General features: G+C 56.8%; 1 protein-coding gene across 1 annotated transcript in view; it reads right to left on the bottom strand.

Annotated features, from left to right (window-relative positions):
* NIBAN2 (niban apoptosis regulator 2) overlaps window positions 1-20,552 on the bottom strand; it is a 47,901-nt gene that overhangs the window by 14,259 nt on the left and 13,090 nt on the right. Inside the window, exons 2-3 of the mRNA XM_081150964.1 lie at window positions 5,306-5,436; window positions 1,339-1,467 (exon numbers count right to left, since the gene is read on the bottom strand). Coding sequence (XP_081007090.1) covers window positions 1,339-1,467; window positions 5,306-5,436 — 260 coding nt within the window. The remainder of the gene's footprint in view (window positions 1-1,338; window positions 1,468-5,305; window positions 5,437-20,552) is intronic.

Below are 20,552 nucleotides of genomic sequence, written 5' to 3'. Positions count from 1 at the left end.
ATCAGCACAGCGCCTGGCACAGACGGCCAGTAGGCATGCTGAGGCTGTTATCGTCACTGCTGCCTCTGTTATCAGCAGGGACCAGTAGCCACGTGTTCCTTACATGCCGGGCACTGTGCTGCGGGCACTGCGGGCTTCATTTCACAGAATTCGCACAATCCAGCCAGTGGGTGCCATGATTGGCCACAAGTTCACACAGCTGGTAAGTAGGGGCCTAGGACACAAACCTGGACCGTCGGCCTCCAGAGCCCAGGGTCTCTGACCATCACCCTGAACTGTCCACCAGCTCCCTAGGTTCCGAGCACCACACGAGTCCCCCACAGAGAAGAGTTAGGTCCCGCCACTGCTTTCCTTCACCAGTGGGGGCAACTGGTTCAGCCGCAGTAGCTCATACAGCAGAGTTGCCATGCCGCACCCTGCCACTAGGTGTCACTACTCAACACATTTCCCGAGAGAGGCTCCAGCCTCTGGGGTGCTGATTATTGGCCAACGGTGGTCCCAGATCATCAAAAGCCTCAACAGCACCCGAGAACTTGTTAGAAATGCAAATTGTTGCCACCACCCCAGACCCAGATCAAACTGGGGCAAGACCAGCTACCTGATTTTTTAAACAAGCTTTCCGGGTCATTCTGAGGGAATTCAATCAATTTGAGAACCATGGCCCCGGGACCACAGGGCTCCTGACTGTTACTCTAACACTGGTTTGCCCTGAAACAGGGCTCCAGCCTGTCCTTCTGGCAGCCCTGGAGAAATGTCTAGTAGAAGAAATTGGGTCTGTGGCTCAACCAGGTGGAGCTTCCTCAAGGGCCCAAGGCAAACACTCAGCAGGACACATCCCCTCCCCCCCCACACACAGGGCAGGGAAGTGGGAGGGGGAATCAGGAAGGAAAAGATAGGACCACCACCCAGGGACAAGCTGCTGAAGAGCAAGGGTGGAAGGGGTCAGAGGAGCTGAGTGGCAGGAAGCCCAGCCAGCGAGGAGGCTGAGTGGAAATGGAGAGATTTGGAAGGACTCGAGAGAGACTCGGGTAGGAGCCAGTTAGTTGGTCATGGGGATCCAGAGAGCTGGGTGCCTGGATGGATGAAATTTAGGGAGTGCGTCCTGAGCAAGCAAGGATGGGGAGGTGGGAAGGGGTGGGGGAGGTGCTGAAGTTCTGCTTTGGCCCTGGTGACGGGGAAGGGGTGCTGGATGGCAGGCTGAGGGTGCAGGTCTGAGGTCTCAGATTTAGGAGTCGGGGGCTGGCCGTGATAACTGCGGTGACGGAGGACAGCTGGGGGAGCCATGGGGAAGGGGAAGGTCTGCTGGGCGGGGGGAAGCCAGTGGGGTGGCGGCCTCACCACTTTGTTCTCGTAGAGGATCAGCCCGTAGTTGTGGGGCACGAGGCTGAAGCGGTTCCTCCACTTCTTGTTGTCTTCTTGGTACTGGAAGAGGTTCCCCGAGAAGATGATGCGCTCATCCAGGGGCACCTGTGGGAGGGAGGAGGGCGGGGAGTGAGACCAGCGAGGCAGGGGCCTCTGACAAGGGGACAGCCTGGCCTGCGGTGCCTGTGCGCTCACCCACGAAGGCCTCCGAGGCACGGCTTCGCCTCACCCACGTGGCAAATGAGAAAAGTGATGCTCAGGGCAGTGAGGGGTCCAGGAGGAGCAGTGATGCCAGGACTTGAACCCAGGCCACGCACCACAGTTCAGAACCCAGGGAGGACCCCACTCTGTGCATGGCAGTCACGGTTACCTCGGGACAGGTGTGGGACTTTCTCTGTAGGGCAATCCCGCCAGCAGAGGGGACATGCCCACGGGCCAGGCCGGTGATGGCCCCAGTACCTGAGCAAGTCTCTTCCCAGCCTGGGCCTCAGTTTCTCCTTGGGGCAACAAACACTTGACCAAGGTGGCCCCAGAGAGCCTCCCCAGCTAACAGCTGATGGATGGTCTCCGTGACACTGGGTGGCGCTGCAGGGGACCTCAGTCTGGAGAGCTCGATGTCTGACCGGTGTCCTGACAGCCAGTATGAGCAACAGAAACGCCTACCTCCCTGCAAGGCCCTAACTTCAACTCCACCTCTGACTCAGTGTGACTTCAGGATGTCACATCACCTCTTTGAGCCTCAGCTTCCTCTTCTGTAAAATGGGACAGTGACAGCACTGACTTCATCGAGGACTCTGAGATGACGTGTGCAAAGATCGCGCAGGCAGCGGGCACCTGGCGGTCAATGCCTGCAGCTCACAATACCAGGAGCCACGGTGACCCCTGTTGGGGTTACTCAGTCTGTGTCAGTCCCCAGGCTCCACCACTGACTTATTTGGGGAGGAGGAGGGGTGGCCCTTCTGAGAGAGTCCTTCCAGAGCAGATCAGCACCAGAAGCTTCCGGAAAGGAGTCACAGGCCACCAGGGAACAGGCTCACTCCTGGAGGGGAGGAGCTCGGGGAGCCCAGGGTTCCTCACTTTCTGGACAGCTCCGATCTGTTCTACAAATATGGTGCCTTTTGCAAAAGAGACCTGGGTGCCACTTGTATGGAGTAATGGGAGAAAGCTTTATTTCAGAGGTGCCTAACCCTTCCTAGCTTCCTTGCTCTGCTTCTAGGCAGCCCTGCAGCTGCAGTGAGGGGTGAGGGCCCCTCCCAAGCCGCCCCCAGGCCCCTCTCTTCACACGCAGCCCCTTCCCAGCAGCCTCCCTGCTACTCTTCACGGGGAAATGCCAAAACACTCTTGGAAAATGCGGGCCCATTGTACTTAAACAATAGGACCCTGCAGACTGCTTCCTACCCAGGGGTAAAAATATTTACAGGAAAAGAAAATGATTCCCCTACCCCCTCACCCCCCCACACAGCGGCTTGGCCCAGGTCGCAGGCTGCTGGGCAGTGGCCTATATTTAGACCAGGGCCTACCCTCACCCCACCACCAATGCCCAGGTTTTCTAGGAAGAGAGCAGAGAGGGATCTCCGCACGCACTGCTGCTGGGGCTCCCCCGGCCTGCTAAGGGCAGGAGGCGTGACTCGGGGGCAGTGGGAGGCTGTGGCTAAGGGCAGGCCTTCCCAGGCCCAGTTGGGGCTCAGAACCCTGCTCCCCAGGTCCTGGGCAGCCCATAATGGGTGGTTGGTTGTGGGTTTGGGTTTTATTTTTAAGACTTTCAAATGGCAGAGTTGTGTTTCTATTGGAAGGTCTGCAGGAAATGAAACAGAACTGACAGCCCAGGCAAAATATTTTGGATTCTGCAAAGCTCTCCAATACCACGGTGGGAATCTTTGGTGGGTGGTGAATGGTTAGCACACAGGCCCCAGCTCCAAGAGCCCGGGTTCCAGTCCCAGCTCCACCGCCCATGCCAGCAACTGGACCTCTCCAAGCCTCAGGGTCTACAGCTATGACGTGGACACAATCATAACTCCTCAGACAACGGAATCGTGCCAGCTAACAAACGTGCCGGCTTAAAACACTATTTTTTTTATTATTTGTTTTTATTATTAATATTACTATTTTTATTGTATTATTTTTTGTTTCTTATAAAAACAATTGATGTGACTATGATGATGATTAATATTATTTCTATTATTATATTACTATCACGACTTAACATCATGATGGCCAATTTCCTGAGTGGCAAAATGGGACCCAAAATCCCTGCTTTTCAGGGAGTAAAGATGGTTTCTTTTACTCTTCTTGCTTACATGTTAATTCTGTTTTCCTGCAATGAATATGCACCCTCACGAGTGCTCAAGGCACTTCTCATGCAGAGTAAAAGCCTAGTGCTATCAGCTAGCCCCCACTTCCATCCTGGGTTACTGGGACCTGGCTTGAGTCCTGCCCCCACCATCCTGGGGAAGCCATTTAAAGACTCAGCTCTGGGCCTTTGCACATGCCACTGCCTCAGTCTGATATTCCTCCTCCCATCAGGTCCTCAGCTGAGATGGCCCTTCTTCCAGGAAGCCCTCGGTGTCCACCCAGAGGAGACTAGATGCCCACTGTCTGAGTTCACCCTGTCATCTCCTTCGTAGCACCCACTTGATTGTGTAAACAGCTGTTTACTGTCTGTCTCCTGGAGTGTCTCCAGAGCCCGCAAGGGCAGCATGGCCCCAGCACCTGACCTGACACTGTCCCGGACAAGGGGACTGCCTGTCTCTCAGGGAAATCCTTAGTCTCATCAGCAGCTCTCCCACCCCCCTGAGCTAACACCTCCAGCCTCCAGCTGTTCCTCCTGCTGAGAAGACACCAAAGGGTAATAAATCCTCAAAGCCAGGTTCAAGTGACACCAGCTCCTGCCCCTTTGGCCTCAGGGTAAACAGGCACATTTTCAGTCACTTGGTTTGGGGGAGGATGGCAGTGGAATGAAATAAATATAAAAACCCCAGTGTCAGGCCTTCTTAGCCATTTCTGTCCTCTCTGCCGCCTCCCCTGTCGCCCCCGTGCCTGTCTGCACCACCACAACCTATGGCCTGTGCCTAAGCCCATGAAATCCCCACCCCTCCACGGAGCTGCTCTGACTCCTCTGGCCCACGACTCCTCTGTCTGAATGTCATTTCACACAGAGAAACTGAGGCTCAACAAGGGGAAGCCACATGTCTGAGGTTACCCAGCAGGCCAGGGCTCACATCCCATCTGCCCCCCAACCACACGCTATTTATCTTCTCACTGCATCCTCACCACAGCCCTATGCAGGAGGTACCCATTTGTCAGACGAGGAGACTGAACCTTGAGGGCTGAACCAACTGAGAGAATTTGAACCCAGGTCCTCCTGCGTGCTTTCCTACCAGACCACAGGGTTCCAGCCTCTACCCCTCCTCTATGACACTGGCCCCAGCATCTCAAAGGGAGCTTGCAGTCCCTCACTGGACAAATACTTACTGGGCAAACATAGCCCTACTACTAACAAGGGGATAATAACAGGACAGTGGTGATGACAGTGTCAGCCAGCACTCAGCAACACCTTCCCTGCTCCAGGCACCCGCTGGCTCGACTCCAACCCCTACAGCCATCCTGTGCAGCAGGTGTGCAGATCCCATTTTACGGAGGAGTAAACTGAGGCTCCAGGGGGTGGGGTTATTTGCTCCTGGGCACACAGACAGTAAGAGAAGGATCTGGCTGGACCAGGCCTGTGTGTGCAGGAAGGGCAGAGCCGGGGGTAGTCACCCGCAGTGATAAAGGGGCCTGGACAACACCACCAGGTCACCTGCCCGTTCAGAAGCTGGTGTGGCCCTTAGAGACCATCATGGCAACAATGGGAAACGGAGGCCCGGAGGAGGCAGTCACCTGCTCGAGACCATGGGGAGCGGATGTCAGAGCCCCACCAGAATCCGCCCCGCGCCCGGCCCCTCACCTTCCGCGAGAGCAGCTGGGCCTGCGGCGCCCCGGTGCCCTCGATCTCGTGGCGCATGCTGTTGAAGAGGGCGACGCCATACTGGTCCTCATAGTAACGAAGGAACTCCGTCAGGATCTTTCCAGTTTTCTCTGAAAGGGGAGGACAAACAGGAACATGAGGTCACCGTGCTATTTGCACGCAGCGACCCTGCCCCAGGGAGGGGTGTCCACAACGCCCCAAATTCCCGCTTGTGAAAGTGTTTGCTCTCGAGGCATTGCTTTTCTGGGCGGGACTGTGTTTCCTGCACACACTGGGGTGAGCCTCGGGGCAGTCACCCCAGGCAGAGAAACTGCGAGCGAGTGGGGGGCTAGTGAAAAGACTCAGCCTCAGCAGCCACCACACAAATGCGGGCGGGACCCATCAGACCAGGGTGCGGATGGGCAGGCACCTGACCTGGCTGCGGGGCTGGAAGCGGGACGGCCTCTGTGGCACAATCATAAGGGTGCAAGTGAGAAGAACGAGGGGGGTCGACAGGTATGTGCACCAACAGAGGGAAGGGGACCGCACTTTGTCACATAAAGTTACAGAATCGCGTCGAGTACCATCTCCTTTGAAGGCAGCCCTGCCTGTGCGTGTGACATTCCTGGAGATGCGGGAAGGGGTGGGAAGGCCACACCCCAGAACCTGGAGATGGGACCTCTGGGTGTGGGACTGAGGCGCGCAGAGTCCATTCCATTTTCTGCTTTACTCTCTTTTACAGCATTTAATTATTTTACAAGCATGATTCTTTTCCCAGTAAAAAATAAATATTCTAAAAGTGACACATCTACCAAGTTAACAGCCTTTATGCTCGCACTGGCCATTTGCTTCTCTCTTCTTGCTCAAAGAGAAGGCGGGTGACGTGACACTGCCCCTCCCAGGGCTGGTCTCTGGACACAGTGGGCACCTGGCTGGGGCAGCATTTCATCTAATCCTCTCGCTAGCTCTCTGAGGCAGGGCTGGGTCACCCCATTTTACAGAAGAGGAAACTGAGACGCAGAGAGGTTAAGTCTCTGGCACAAGGTCACACAGCTAGCAGGCGGTGCAGCTGGGACGTAGTTCTGGGGCCCAGCCAGGTGGTGACCATGGTGGCCAGCGAGGAAAGCTAAAACCACATGCCACCCCCCCACCTGAGGTCTCAGGCAAACCACGCCCTCCGCTACCTCTGAAGGAAGCTCAGCCCATGGGACCTCTCCACAGGCCTGTGCGCCCCCCTCCTGGAGTGAGATCCTGTGTCAGGATTCCGTTTTGGGGGGAGGACAAGGAGAACAAATGAGGAATTTGCTTTGAATGTCTATTTTTTAAAAACCATAAACAACCAGACCTTTCTCAAAGACCATGGGAATTTTTTTGAAAATGATGAGGCAAGATGGGGTTGGGGGAGAGAGATGAGGTAATGAATTGGGGCCAAATAGAGAAAATAGGACCCTAGCCGACAATTACGTTGCTAAATCATGTAATCATCATCATAATCGTTACCACTGCTTGTGACCCCGAGCCGGGGTAGGCAAGGTTTACACGCATGATCCCGGAGAATCTTCAGGAAAACCCTGAGGAGTCAGCGCTGTTGTTCCCCCATTTTAGGCATGAGGAGGCTCACGGTCCCAGAACAGGAGAGCACAGTTCTCGGTTGTCAGCCCCCACAACCCTGGTCCGGGGTTTATCCCAGGCAGCCTGACCCGGCGGGCACGCTCCCAGCGTGCGGGATGGGTGGGCGTGGGCCCTCCGCCCTTGAGGGTCCTTCAGCCACGGCTCTGGGAGGCTGAGGCAGCCCAGATGGAGCATTATTTCCAGAAGGGCAGGAATCTGCCCTGACCTCAGGGAGCCAGGTCCAGGAGGAAGCTGAACCAGGTCTCAGCTGCCGGGTCAGCGAGGGCCAGACATCTCCAGGCCGGGTTCAGAAGGCTAGACGGGGGGAAGGACAGGAAGGGCGAGGCCAGCCAGGTGAAGGCCCAGCCATCATCCCATCGAGGAGGCTGTGGGTTGGAGAGGAAGCCAGCAGAGGCCAAGGATGTGACAGCCAGAACGAGGTGACCCAGACAGAGCCAGGAGCAAAAATGAGGCTGACAGACCTGGAACTTTGGGCCGAGAGCGGCCAGGGCGCGCTGGGAGGCAAGGACATTCATGCCAGGCCTCTCCTGGTGTCGCAGGGCAACCGTGGGCGAGGGTCCAGGGGTGAAGGGCAAGAGGACTGGGGAGGAGTCACCAGGCAGAGGGTGGGGAGGGGAGAGGGTACCAGCAGAAACTTGGGGGGTCGCACTCAATGTAGCAGGAAAAGAGGAGGCAGCCCCATGCACCCTGTACCCCCAAAGAGACTGCAGCAGCCCCAGCCCAACAGCAACTCCAGGCACGCCTTGTACCCGAATTCAAGAGCTGTCCAGAGCTGGCCTGCTTTTAGATAAACCCGTTGCTACCTAAAATTCCAGAACCAAACAGATTGAAGACCACGGGGTCTCTCACCACCCAGCCCTGTTCTCCCAACTCTGGAGCCAAATAGGTGGGGATGCTCCTATCTGTCTAAGGATCCACCGCAACCCCGGGGGGGCCTGGAGCCCTTCTGGCCACCGCTGGATCCCTCTAGCTTGCCCCTGGGGCCCGGCACAGGCAGGCACTGAGGAAGGGGGCGTCCATTCGCCAAATGGTTCCTGAGGGCCTGCTCCGCACCAGGCCCCGCCGGACAGGCGAAGGCTGGGTCAGGGTGGTGGCGATGGCAGTCCCCGAAGGGTTCAGACTAAGGCATCGCAAGGGAGCTGGGCGCTCGCCGGCTTGGCAGCAAAGGGAGCACTGGGAAGGGAAGGCTGGGGGGGAACAGGGCGCCGTGGCTTCTTGGCAGAGGTAGCTCCGAGCACATTCTTGAGAAATGTCCTAAGAGAGCTTGGGAGGAACTGCCACGTGCTTGATACAAAGGAAGTGCCACAGGAAGGCAGAACATGAGGCCTCTGGACCTCAGAGAGGCAGGAGGGGAAGGGGTCCAGCCCCCTCCAAGGACAAAGAGCAGGCAGGGGACAAGTCCTGGACAGGGTCTCCCTCTCTGGCCAGATGCTGCTGGGGGAGGACCCAGGCACCCCCCTCCCTATAAATGCTACTCAGCACCCCACTTTCCCCTCCCTGCAGGGCTATGTCCCAGGAACTGCCACAGGGATTTTACAACTTGAATCCCCACTGTGGCGTCCCCGCCTGGGTGTCTGTGGGTGGTCCCCGGGGCCTCAGGCACCTTTCTCCTCCACACCTGCCCACACCAGCTCGCCTTACTTCCTCACACAGCTTCTGGACACCACACACCGTGGATCTGGGGTCTCCAAGTCCCCCACACCATGAAGGGGACTCAGCCAGAGAGGGTGAGGGGCTCCCCTGAGGTCACACAGTCAGACTGAGGCCCTCAGGGTTCAAGCTGGTCCTGGCTCTGTTCATAGGGCAGAAAGGAAGCAGGCCGTGGCCCCATCTCCAGAAGCAGGGCCAACCCAGGGGTCCTGGGCCCCAGAACTGGGAGACCCCGGCTAGTTGTAGGCATCCGGTTGCTGCTGGGAGCTAGAGATGCTGGGGCAGAGCCGGCTGAGGGTGTGTGGCGGCCTCGCCAACCTCCCACATGGCCTCGCCCAGCCTTTGTCCCCCCGGCACTGACTCAGCCCCAGGTGCTGCTGAGGAGGAGGTAGCGGGACCGAGAGTGCCCGCCTCCAGCGCCAGGCTCCCAGGCTCCTGGTGAGGAGCACAGGGTGGGTGTTGGAGTCCCAGCCCTGCCAGCCCCCAGCCCTGCAGCTGCCTAGCTCTCTCAGGCCTCAAGTTCCTCATCTGTAAAATGGGTATAGCAGAATCCACTCGCAGCGCTCTGCAGGTCGAGGATGGCACGTGAAGCGCTCAGTTCAGACCACAACTGTTACCACCAATCATAACAGTACTCAGCCTGTAACAGTGTGAGAGACTAACATTTTTATTAGCAGGTATAACTTTTATAGTTTGAAAAAATCCAACAAAAACTTTTTTTTAAAAAAGACCCAGGAAAATAATCACAAAATAATAAGAATACGAGTGGGTAAGTCTTCAGCAACGATCGGACAAAGGGAAAGCCCGCGAGGGGAAAGGAATGGCACGAACAGAGGCGAGGGGGCGGGAAGGGCAGGCCGGGTGTGTGCAAGGAGCCCCAGAGCCACTTCCCCCCAACCTTGGCAGGGCCCCTGGCATAATGTTCTGCCTCCGCTAGTGCCCAGAGCCCATCACTGCCCCCTTTTGTGCCCCTCTACCAGCATGTCCCAGAGAATTCGCAGGGCCCAGCACACACTCAGATTCTTCAAATGGCCCCAGAGGTGAGGAGCCCTCCATTTCACAGGCGTGTGAGCGAAGGGTCATTTCTCTCTGTCAGTGAACAAAAACCTAGTGTGCAGCTCCGTGGGTTGTCACAGGAAGCCCGCCTGTGCGGGTCCCGATTCCCTCATCAGCCCACGAGGGCGGCTAGTGAATTCTAGGAGGGGACCTTGCTGTCCCGCCCCCACTGTGCTCTGGGACCTCAGGAAGCCACTGCCCACCTGCGGCCTCCATCTCCACCTCATTGCAGTGTGAGGGTAGTGGGCGCATCTGGCTTCAAAGAGGCCACACTTCCCAGGACCCGGGAACCAGGGCAAAACACACACACACACACACACACACACACACACACACGGGGCTTGCTGTGGAGTCAAGCCTTTCAGTGAGCTAGCTGAGTGAGGGATCTTGCATCTTAAATCTCTGGATCTTAGGATGGCTCTGCCCCCAGATGCCTGGAACCCTGGCCCCTTTGAGACCATTGAGGGGCTTTCTCACCAGCTGATCCTCCTAACTCTGCCCCCAGAAGCCCCAGAGTTTACCAGGTGTGCTATCCTCTGCAAACATATGCATATTCAGCAGCAAATTCAAACAAATACTGCTATGCCCACTTTACAGATAAAGAAACTGAGGATCAGGGAGAGGGATGACTTACTCAAAGACATACAGCGTGGAAGGGAAAGAGGTGGGCTTCAAACCTTGTCTCACACCAAAGCCTCTTCCTCCCCCCTCCTCTCACACTGCAGCACAATGGAATTTCCAGAGCTCTACCTTACACTTCCTTGCTGGGTCTTTGTCTGGTCCCAAAAGGCAGGTAAAGCAGACTTTACTGTCCCCATTTTACAGATGAGGAAACTGAGGTTCAGAGAGGCAAGTGACTTTCCCAAGGTCAGACTGTTGGGTACACTGTCAGAGCCAGGCCTGAAGTCTGGGGTCTCCATCCCCTATCTGGTCAGAGCTAGCAGGGAACCTTCACACCTGCTGGGTCCTTACTTGTCCATCTTCTCTCGGCCTCAATGGTTCTACTTATAAAATGGGAGGGTGGGTCTCTGTTGGCTCAGCTGATCTGAAATCTCAACGACTATCTAATCAGTGTTGTCCTGGTCCCAGGAGCTGACCAGGATGCTGGTCTCAGCTCCTCTGAGCTGCTGGTGAGTCACCTCTGAGTGGGAGCTGTCCACAGCCGCCCCCCCTGCCCAGGGCTGGACAGAAGGATGGGGGGGGAGCAGAACTCGGCACCATCTCCTCTGGGTACGCGAGCCCTGGATTCAAGTACGAGCTCTGCCACCTACTAGCTCTGTGGCTTTGGCCAAGGTACTTCCCCTCTCTGAGCCTGTTTCTGTCTCTGCAAAATGGTACCAGAGTATATGCCTGGTTGGGTTATAAGACCTATGAGCAAAGGAGAGTAAAGCACTTTGCCCTGACAAGGAGAAGGTACATCACAAATGGGGGCTCCTATAAAGTGCTCTGTCCAAGGTTCTTCTAACCCAGGGAGAAGCCATTGAGATAGAGGCCAAGCAGCCACTGTCCCCTCATCCCCAGGACCAGCCCCAACAGTAGCCAAAGCAGCCGGAAGGACATTAATCTCTGATTTTCCAAACTGACAACGCTGAGGATCATGCTACTTCCTGCACTCAGATAGCAGAGGCCGGGCGAGACCTGGGGAGGCCCCAGGGTGGCCCAAAGTTCCCCAGAGGCTCTAGGGGGTAGAAGATGGGACACTGAGCCCATTGTTCACATAAGGAAACTGAGACTCAGAGAGGAGCGAGTACTTGCTGAACTGAGAATGGGAGGAAGGGGTGCAGGGTCCTTGGAAAATGGACCTAGAGAGGTAATACCCCGGAGAGTCTGGGACGCCAACCTAAGGACTTTCTTTGCTTTCTCAGGGCCCTCCCAAAGCCAGCACATGCAGCACCTGAGCTGAATCTTTTACCTGGATCACCCTCCCAAATCCTCAAGTCAACCCCAGGGCAGGTAATGTCATATTGGAGGGCCATTTCAGACAAGGAGACCGACACCACTGAACTGAGCCCCCCCCAAGTCCCTGGGCTGGGAAGCGGCAGAGGCGCAAGGTCTGCGCCCAGGCCCTGGCCCCCTCTCCTCGCTGACGGTGGGGTGCCAGGGTGAAGAGGAAGCTCTCCAGCTGAGACCACACCAGCCTTGTGCCAACCCTGGGGGCTTCACACTGGTCCCAGCCCTGATTTGGCCTGAGCTGAGGGCACTGTGCCCGAACTGTTCCTGGCTCATCCGGTCCCTCCAGTGGGCTCCAGGGACACCAGGGACACACCTCAGCACCAGGCCCGGCCCAGTTTCAGGGCTGAGAGATTTGCCGACTGAAACCAGGCAGGCAGTACCCTGGAGGGCAGGGCAGGCCCAGAACCTGCCTGCCGGGTTCCCAGGGCACTGGGGAGCAGGACCAGGGTGGGAACGTGGGGGAGACAGCCCAGCACACCAGCCCCACCCACCGCAGAGCCACCCACCCCTGAGCTGAAGGAACAGCGAAGACAGAGTGGGGCAAGGACTCCATCTCCCTGTGTCTAGAGTTGTTCACACCACCATGGAGAGCAGGGAAAGCTGAGGGTTACAGAGGCGTGGACACTCCCCTAGGGTCACTCGGCATGTCCCTACAGAGCATGGTCAGCCTGCCTGGCCCCCAGGGCCTAGCTCAGGGCCTTTCTACGCGACGCCCCTATTATGACTGTTAACACATAGTAGCAACAGCTGCTTGTTCCGCTGTCCCCAGTATGGTGCTACACGTTCACGCACATTATTTCATGCATTGTCCCCACTTTACAAAGGAGGACACTGAGACTCAGAGAGGAGAAGTGACTTCTCTAGGGAAAGACAGCTTGTGAAGGACATACTTGCACCCAGAACAGTCGGAGTGTAGCAGGGAAGCAAAGGCTGGCAGATCTATCTCATCTGCCAGCGTCTGGGTGCAGCCCTGGCCTGTGGGTGGCCGTTGTCAGAAAGGCTGACAAGGCTCCTGCTCAGGACCGGTAATCATGGGGCGGGGGGGGGAGACCCAGTGGAAGGGGTAATGACAGGCTCCATTGGCCAGCAGGGAAGGGGGTGGGTAGCCTGTCTATGAGAAGAGCCTGAACTAGCAGCTAGAACTCTACAGAGCCTAATCCAGGATGGGGTTGGACACTGCGTGCTCCCCCAAGGCCAGTCCTTGTCCAGAAGGGGAATAGCACCCAGAGAGAGCAAGGGACTGATCCAGGGTTACCCCATGAGTATTCACTGAAGAAAGGGTGTGCTCAGAGCACCTGTAGGGCAATGTCAGGTCCCTGGGACCCCACTTGCAGGCCCAAGATGATTCCCACCCCTCCATGCCCTGCTCCCCAGCACAAGGCCATCAGGGTAAAGTGGGCTTCCTAGCCAGGGACCAGTACAGCTCAGCCCAGGCTGCACCGGTAGTCGCTGTCCCCAGCCAGGCCACTCCCACGTTATGCCTGCCACAACCTCCCTTCCTTCTGATCCTCCCCTGCTCAAAAAGCTTCTATGGCTCCCACTGCCTTTGGGCTGCTGAGTATGCCCCAGGGCCCTGAGTGCCTTTCCTTGCCACGGGGTCCTGCACAGGCTGCTCTCCAGGTCAGGAACACTCCCCTCTCCTCCGCTGAGCTCATTCCCCAGCTCGCCACAGCACCCTTCCTTCCCCCAGGAACTTCCCAGGCCGATGGATGCCCCCCCTTACTCCCACAAAGCCCCTGTCCATCTCACGGTGGGTCAAAGCATGTTCCCTGTCTGACTCCCTCTGGCAGTACCCCCCACATCTGGGACAAGGCCTGGCGCATAGTAGGAACGGGAAGAAAGCCCAGAGCCCGAGGCCAGAGGCAGCGCTCTGGAGCCAGGGCCGCGCCCCCGCAGGAGACACCACCCCCACTGAGCAATAAGGCTCCCCACACACACCCCAGAGACTCCTCACCGCAGAAAGGGAGGCTCAAGCCCAACCCAGGGGCCGTGGCTGGGTCCCAGGAATCAGAGAATGTGCACAATGCTGTCCCTTTTCCTCAGGAAGGTGGCTGCCACTGTGAGGTTTCCCTCCCTGCAGGCCTCAGGTGCCCTGAAGGGACCCTCTGCTGGGTCCCCCATTCCTGGTGGCCAGTAATTAACAAGGAAAAACCTCTCCCCATAAATACAGCAGCTTGCAGCACACCAAAGGCCCGGTAATGACCCATCTGACCACGTGCCAGCTCTGTGTGAGGGACTTTATGTGGGAGATCACAATGACCAAGAGGACCGAGGTTTCAACATCATCCCAATGGGCCAGGGAGAGAACGAAGGCACAGGGCGGTCCAGGAGCCTGCCTAATGCCACACAGCTGGAAAGGCACAACGCAGGCTGGTGACACCCAGCGCTCGCCACACGGGCCAGCACTCTGCAGGGGCATTTACCAAATTTTGACACCACCCCAGGAGGTGGTACAGGTATCACCCCCATTGAGGAAACAGGCTGTGAGGTCCAGTGACCTGTCCAAGGTCAGCCAGTTGTCAAACGAAGAACACTCCAAACTGGGGCTTGAACCCAGACTCCAGGGCTGTGGGAACAGCAGGAGACAGTCATGCTGGGCACTTTGTAAAGGCCCTCGCTGGCCTCTGATAGCCCAGGAGATCGTGGGATCGCCCATCACCGCATTCTCTGCAACTACCATGGGGCCTGGAAAACTGCAGCCTGCAAACACGTTACATTAGCCCTGGCCAGTGTGGCTCAGTTGATTAGAGCCTTGTCCTGTGCATTGAAAGGGTTGCGGGTTCGATTTCCAGTCGGGGCATTTCTCTGGCTGCAGGTTCAATCCCTGGTTGGGGCGTGTGCAAGAGGCAATCCATCGATGTTTCTCTCCCACAGAGGTTTCCCCTCTCTCCCTCTCCCTTCCTTTCTCTTTAAAAATCAATCAAAACATAGTTTTTTAAAAAGTTACACTGAATTGAATGCAGGATCCACCAGGATCTCAATCCCACTTCCCTTCCCAGGCCCCACCCTGCCTGTCTCCAACTGACTCAGGTACTTCCCACCACCATGGCCTCACCAGGGCTGAGCCTTCTGGCTGGAACTCCCTTTCCCCTCTTTCCCACAGTTCTAAATCTTAGCCAGACTTTAAGGCCCTACCCAAACATCATCTCTTCCATAGCAATGTTCTGCAGCTGTCATTTGCATATAATTATAATAATAACTGGGGCATGAGCTAATGCATGTAACACTTAGCCCAATGCCAGGCACAGAGGCAGCTCCCTGTGTTAACTAGAGCCAACATTATCTCATTTAACCCACACCCAGGTGTACTGTCAAACCCTTTTTGTAGATGAGGACTCTGAGGCTCAGAGATGTGAAGTGACATCACACAGGTAAAGCAAAACTGGGACGTGAAGCCAAGCCCGCCTGCTCACTGCTCCAGCCCGGCGCCTAGACCGTGCAGTCCACTGGGAGAACTCACAAGTATGTGTTGACTCTGCTGGGACATTCCCCACTCGAAGGCACCTCCTCGGGTCTGATAACAGATCACTGGGCCCAAGGCGGGCCCTCTAAGATCAAATCAAAGCTCTCCATTGGGAAACTGAGGCTGGAGGGATGGCGAAGGAGCAGCCAAGTTCCCACAGCCCTTATCAGTGGCCCAGCTCCTCACGAGAGAAAGAAATCGGTGGGAACTTAGTACCCAGATAGGAAAATGGGCTCTGGGCTTGGGGTCTCTGGCCTGGAGTGCTCTGCCAGAGCCCACCCCCTCCGTCTGGCCAGGCTCAAACGGCACCTCTTCCTCCCCAGGCTCAAACTTCACCTCCTTGGGAACCCCCCCAAGTCCTGTCCCCACAGCCTCCACTACCACAGTCCCCACTTCTCCTTGGCACCTTTCGCAGCAACTACCGTGTCACCTTCAATCGGCTCCCCGCAGACAGAGACCTTGTTCCGCCGTCTCCTGGGCACCCAGCTCGTGCCCGGCCCAGGTGGGTGCTCGGCAAACACATGCTGCGCGAACAGCCCGGGGAAGCTCACCCAGTTTAGCTGCCAACCTGGCCGCGCAGGAGGCCGCGTGGGCCTGGGAAGGAGGCTCGGGAGGCAGAGGCCGGGGCCTCCCCAGCACGCAGGCAGCTTCGGGGCAAGGCGGTGGCCAGGGGGAGCTGGCCGCTGGCCGGGTTTCTCACAGGGCGGCCTTTAGAGCTCTTCTCAGTTAGCAAATATTTAACCACCACTGGGCTCGGCGACCAGGGGAGAGTGAGCCCTGAGGAGGGCGGAGGGGGCTGACGGGCAGGCCCAGAGAAATGTCAAAAACAAGGCACACTGGAGACCCTTTGGCACACCAGGGACTGCCCTTTCCTTCACACCTCCAGGCTGCCTGGGGGGAGGAAGTCAATTCCCATCCAGACAGGGGGAAACAAAAGCCCTCTCATCCCCTCCCGCCCCCCCTCTGCCTGGCAGCAGCCCCAAGCCCACAGCCTACAGTTGGCGGCTTGTTCTGGAGCCTAGAACCCAGGCGTCCCTGCCCTCTGGGAGCACAGACCCAAGCTGGGAAGGGTGAAGAAGGGGTGCCAAGGCCCCCCTGCAGCGTCCCCCGCCCAGAACAGGATCAGCCTCCCCACACTTCCCCTGGGGCCAGCACTGTGCCTGCCACGGAGGGCACCACTTCTGTTCCCGGGAGCACGTCTTGGGTTGGCCCTCAAGGTTGGTGTCCTGAATCATGCCACCCTCCAGGCCAATGGAATCATGAAGAAAGGATTAAGGGGGGGGGTAAAAGGCAGCTGGAGACCCCCAGAGCTGCAAGATGCCGCGGGAGGACCAGCCACTTTGCACTGTGCACCCCTGCTCAGCTTGTCCCCAGGAGAGCCCTGGCTGGGGAGCCAGGCAGACACAGGGCACATCCCAGCTCAGTGCTCCAGTGTGCTCACCTCTGAGCCTCAGGGTTCCCTATGCACTAGCTTCTCCCTCATACGGTTGCTGTCATCAGGATGGGCACAGAGGCAGCTGATCTGTGCTAATGGAAGTTTTTCTGTGGTGTGTTTCATGCCAATTAACGAGGACCAGCAAAGAACCAGAGCAGCAGCTACATGCTTGGGGTTCAATCCTTCTGGGCCCCCGAAGGTTAATTAATCAGAAAGGGAAAATGGAGAGAGAAATGTCAATGAAGATCCTGAAAACAAACACCCACCAAACCGCATGCCATCGCATGCCACCAAACTTCACACAACCAGACTTCAGCCGACCAAAGGCCATCTGCTCGTGGTGCTGTAGGTAGGCAGTTCCTTGTCTCTCTGAGCCTTCACTTCCCACAGGTAGACAAGGCCAAGGGAGAGGCTAGATGTGAAGGTGCTCTGAACTGGCGAGGGCAGAACCATGTGTGTCTTGCTCTCCTGGTATCTTATATTTATACCTTTTTTTTTCTTATCTTATCACATTGACTAAGACATCCACATCAGTGAAGATCCTCTAGGGTTTCAACATCAGTCTTGCTCAGTACGTGATGAATGATTCTTTAAAGAGCTGATTACAAGGTAGGAGCTACTAAGAAAAAGAAGGGAAGACTTAGCTCTTCTCCCCAAACCAAAGAGTTGGATAATTCCCTAGGAAAATAGATGCTGGGAAAGCCCAGCCATAGCAGGCCGAAGCCGAACTAGAGCCTGTTCTTAAGTGACTTACCAAAGACAGATAAAACTCCAGAGAGGGCTTGCTATCTAAGATGCCCAGTGTCGGACAGGGGGCCCTATGAGGTAGAGAGCTCCCCATCACTGGAGGTGTGCAAGCAGAGGATAATGGCCAATTGGCAAGGAGGCTGCAGAGAAGACTCTGTCCCAGAAGGGAGATTAACAGTAAAAACACAAATTCTGGGACCAGCAGACTTGGCTCTGCTACTGATCATGACTTCCCAAGCCTCAGTTTCTTCATCTATAAAATGGGGGGGGGGGGGATTGTACACACGGCAGTGAGGACTAAATAAGACAAAGTGTGAGAAGTGTTCGGCACTCTGCCTGACTGTTGGTAAGAGCCCAATAAATGCCAGCCGCTGTTTTAATAAGAACCAATCACTAATAAATGCCAGTTACCATGGCCCAACTCCAACAGAGAGGGGCTGAACAGAGACACAGCCCCCCACGTTTCACTAGCCAAGTGCGCTCTGCCTCCAACATCCTTTCACTGAGTCCAGGCTTCACACACACACACACACACACACACACACACACACACACCCCTGCCTGCACTGCTGGCTCCCTGGGTCCTGATGGCAAGTGAGCTGGGGGCAGGGGAAGGGCTCCTGCCTTCTCAAAGCCAGGGAGGGAGAGGCCAAGGGGGAGGGAGAGGGAGGGAGATGAGCCAATATGAAAATTCACTATGTGTTTGCTGCTGGGCCAGAGGAAACCCAATCTGGTGCTGGAATGCCAGGGGCCCGGAGCATGGTGAGGCTTTATGCAGATAGAAGATGAAAAGTTTATTCAAATAATAAGACTTCTGCGGCCACCCTCTGAGCCAGCAGAGGATGCAGGTGCCCCACCCTTGGGTCACCAGCTGCAGGCCTCCTCAGGCTCCAGAGGGGACCGGAAGGGGAGGTACCAGAAACATCCCCTTGGAGGCCCTGCCAGCCGCACATTCCTTGTTCCAGGTGCCTGCATGACCTCTGTCTGTGCTCCATGGAAAGCACCTCTTAGCCAACAGGCCCAAGCTCTGTGCCTGCTTCCCGGGGGGTCCTTTGTGGGTGAGTGGGGCCAGGCTCATCTCCCCTGGAAGGAATGCAGATTCCAGGTGCAGACTCCAGGCAGTGATGCAGGGTTAAGAGCGCTGGGCTCCGAGTCTGGGTGCTGACTACCATGGGATGACCTTGGGCAAGTCCCTCACACTTCATGGCTCTCTGTCTCCTCGTGTGTCCAGTGAAGGGGCTGGACTCCACTGCACTGGATCCTCAAGGCCATGACACCTTCAGACTGTGACAGAAGACAGTGTTCCCTCCCCAACTCAGGACCATATGGGCAGGCCCAGAGGAGCCCGCCGGTCAGGCTTGATCAAATTGCTCCAAGTTCCACCTGTCGACCTGGGGTACAAAAGCACTGTCCCTGACAGCCACCCTCCATTCAAGTCAGAACCCCAGTTAGTCATCAGCAACGTTGCTTTAATAATTAATTGGTTAGTGTCTGTTTCCCCCACGAGGGCAAGGACCGTCTGTCTCATTCATGATATATCCCCAGCACCTAACATATAAATATGTGTCCCCAACTGCGAGATTATACCAGAGAGCCTCCATTCGGTCTCCCAGGGATCTTAAGGCACAGGGAGAGGATGGGGTTTTCACAAAGGCCAGCTCAGGCCTGGGGACAGACCCGTCCCCACCCTAGGGGCGCCGTCAGCCAGGGGCTCTCCAATCCCGATAGGGTGTTTCCTGTACAGTTGGGGCCAGGCCAGCTCAGGGTCACACACATCAGCAGCAGGAAAGGTCACCACCCCATCACACAAACCAAGCTGTCACCTAAGCTCGGATCCTCAGTTTCCTCTTCCAGCAGATTCTGTCAAATGATACGGCACCTGCAAGGGGCCTAGAAACTGGAGCTGGGCAGGCCCTGCACTTGGGCCTCTTCTGCCCTCTCCGGGTGGCACAGGTAGGGGGGCAGGGCCATGCTGAGAGGCAGGAAGCCTGGGTCTGCTGGACTCTTACCCTGAGGAGGCCCACCACCCTGCTTCTGTGGTCCCCGTTAGGATATCCCAGCCCCACAGAGGGACAGAAGTATCAGCACTTTGAAAAACAACTGCCAAAGTGTTGCGCACATGGGGAAGCTGCCGCCGTCGCCGACAAGAAGCACGGCAAAACCACCAATTTCTGGGAAATTCTGGTTCCCCAAAGGCCTGTGCTCTCTGGGCTTGGGCCTTTGCAGAGTTGCCCCTCTGCCCATGACCTTCATCCTTTGGGTCTTGCCTAGACACCCAGCTCTCCAACAAGCCTCCCCTGGCATCCAAGTCTGCCACTCCCCGGACTCCCAAAGACACCCTTACCCGCTCCCCCACCTGGGCTGCGGTTCCATGCCGGGTTTGTCCTTCCAGAAAGGGGTCTTTGGGAGGGTGAGGACAATGGCTACCGCCCCATCGGGCACCCACAGCAAGCTCTCAAAGGTGGAATTGATGGGTTAATCCACAGAAACGATCAGGGCTGTTCAACAGAGCACTGTTTACCGCAGTGAAACCCCGAACACCTCGAATGCCCAGCAGGAGTGCAGCTGAGCAAGTTGACCTGCAGGCTACCGAGACATAATGGACTATTCTGCAGCCATTCAGCAAGGGGGTGACACACATGCAGACGCCCTCACCCCACTGCAGATTATGCCTCAGGAAAATGCCTGAAAGTCATTCCTTCTGGGTGGTGAGACTGTTGGCAATTTTCACCTTCTTCCTGTCACTTATCTTTATTTCCTGTTCCCACTGGTCATTAGATATTGCTTATGTAACGACAACTCTGAGGAAGCTCAAAGCCGAAAGCTTAAGCTCCAGCAACTGAGGACCGACCTCTGGCCGATGCTGGCACCACTGCGGGTCTGAGGGTGAGGTCCGAGCTCACTGCTGAGACCTGGCCCGGCACCACCTGTCACCAGAGCCCACGCTGCCTGGGCTCCTCCAGGCAGGAAGCCCTGACCTTGGCAGGGACACTGCACCCCAAGGGCAGCAACTCTCTTCTGAGGGTTCACTCTGCGCCAGGCACCAGGCGCAGGACGTCTCTCCTAAGGCTCACAGCACTCTCAGAGGCAGCTCTGAGCAGCCCCACTGAGAGATGGGGAAACAGGCTGAGGTCACCAGGAAGACGGCAGAGGGGAAGCCCCACTTACAGCCGAAAGCAGTCTTAGAGCCCGCACAGGTCACCTGGGGGCCTGGGGCCACATTCTGGCCAGAGCCGTGAGCAGGACGCCTAAGGGGGGCAGACTGGTGGGTCGCAGACTCTCCCAGTTGAACGAGAACCCACCCACACCCG

Source organism: Miniopterus schreibersii (genome assembly GCF_964146895.1).
Source record: "Miniopterus schreibersii genome assembly, chromosome: 11".
NCBI classification, from domain to species: Eukaryota; Metazoa; Chordata; class Mammalia; order Chiroptera; family Miniopteridae; genus Miniopterus; species Miniopterus schreibersii.
Note: the sequence above shows the minus strand (reverse complement) of the source record. Positions and strands in the feature narration are given on the sequence as shown.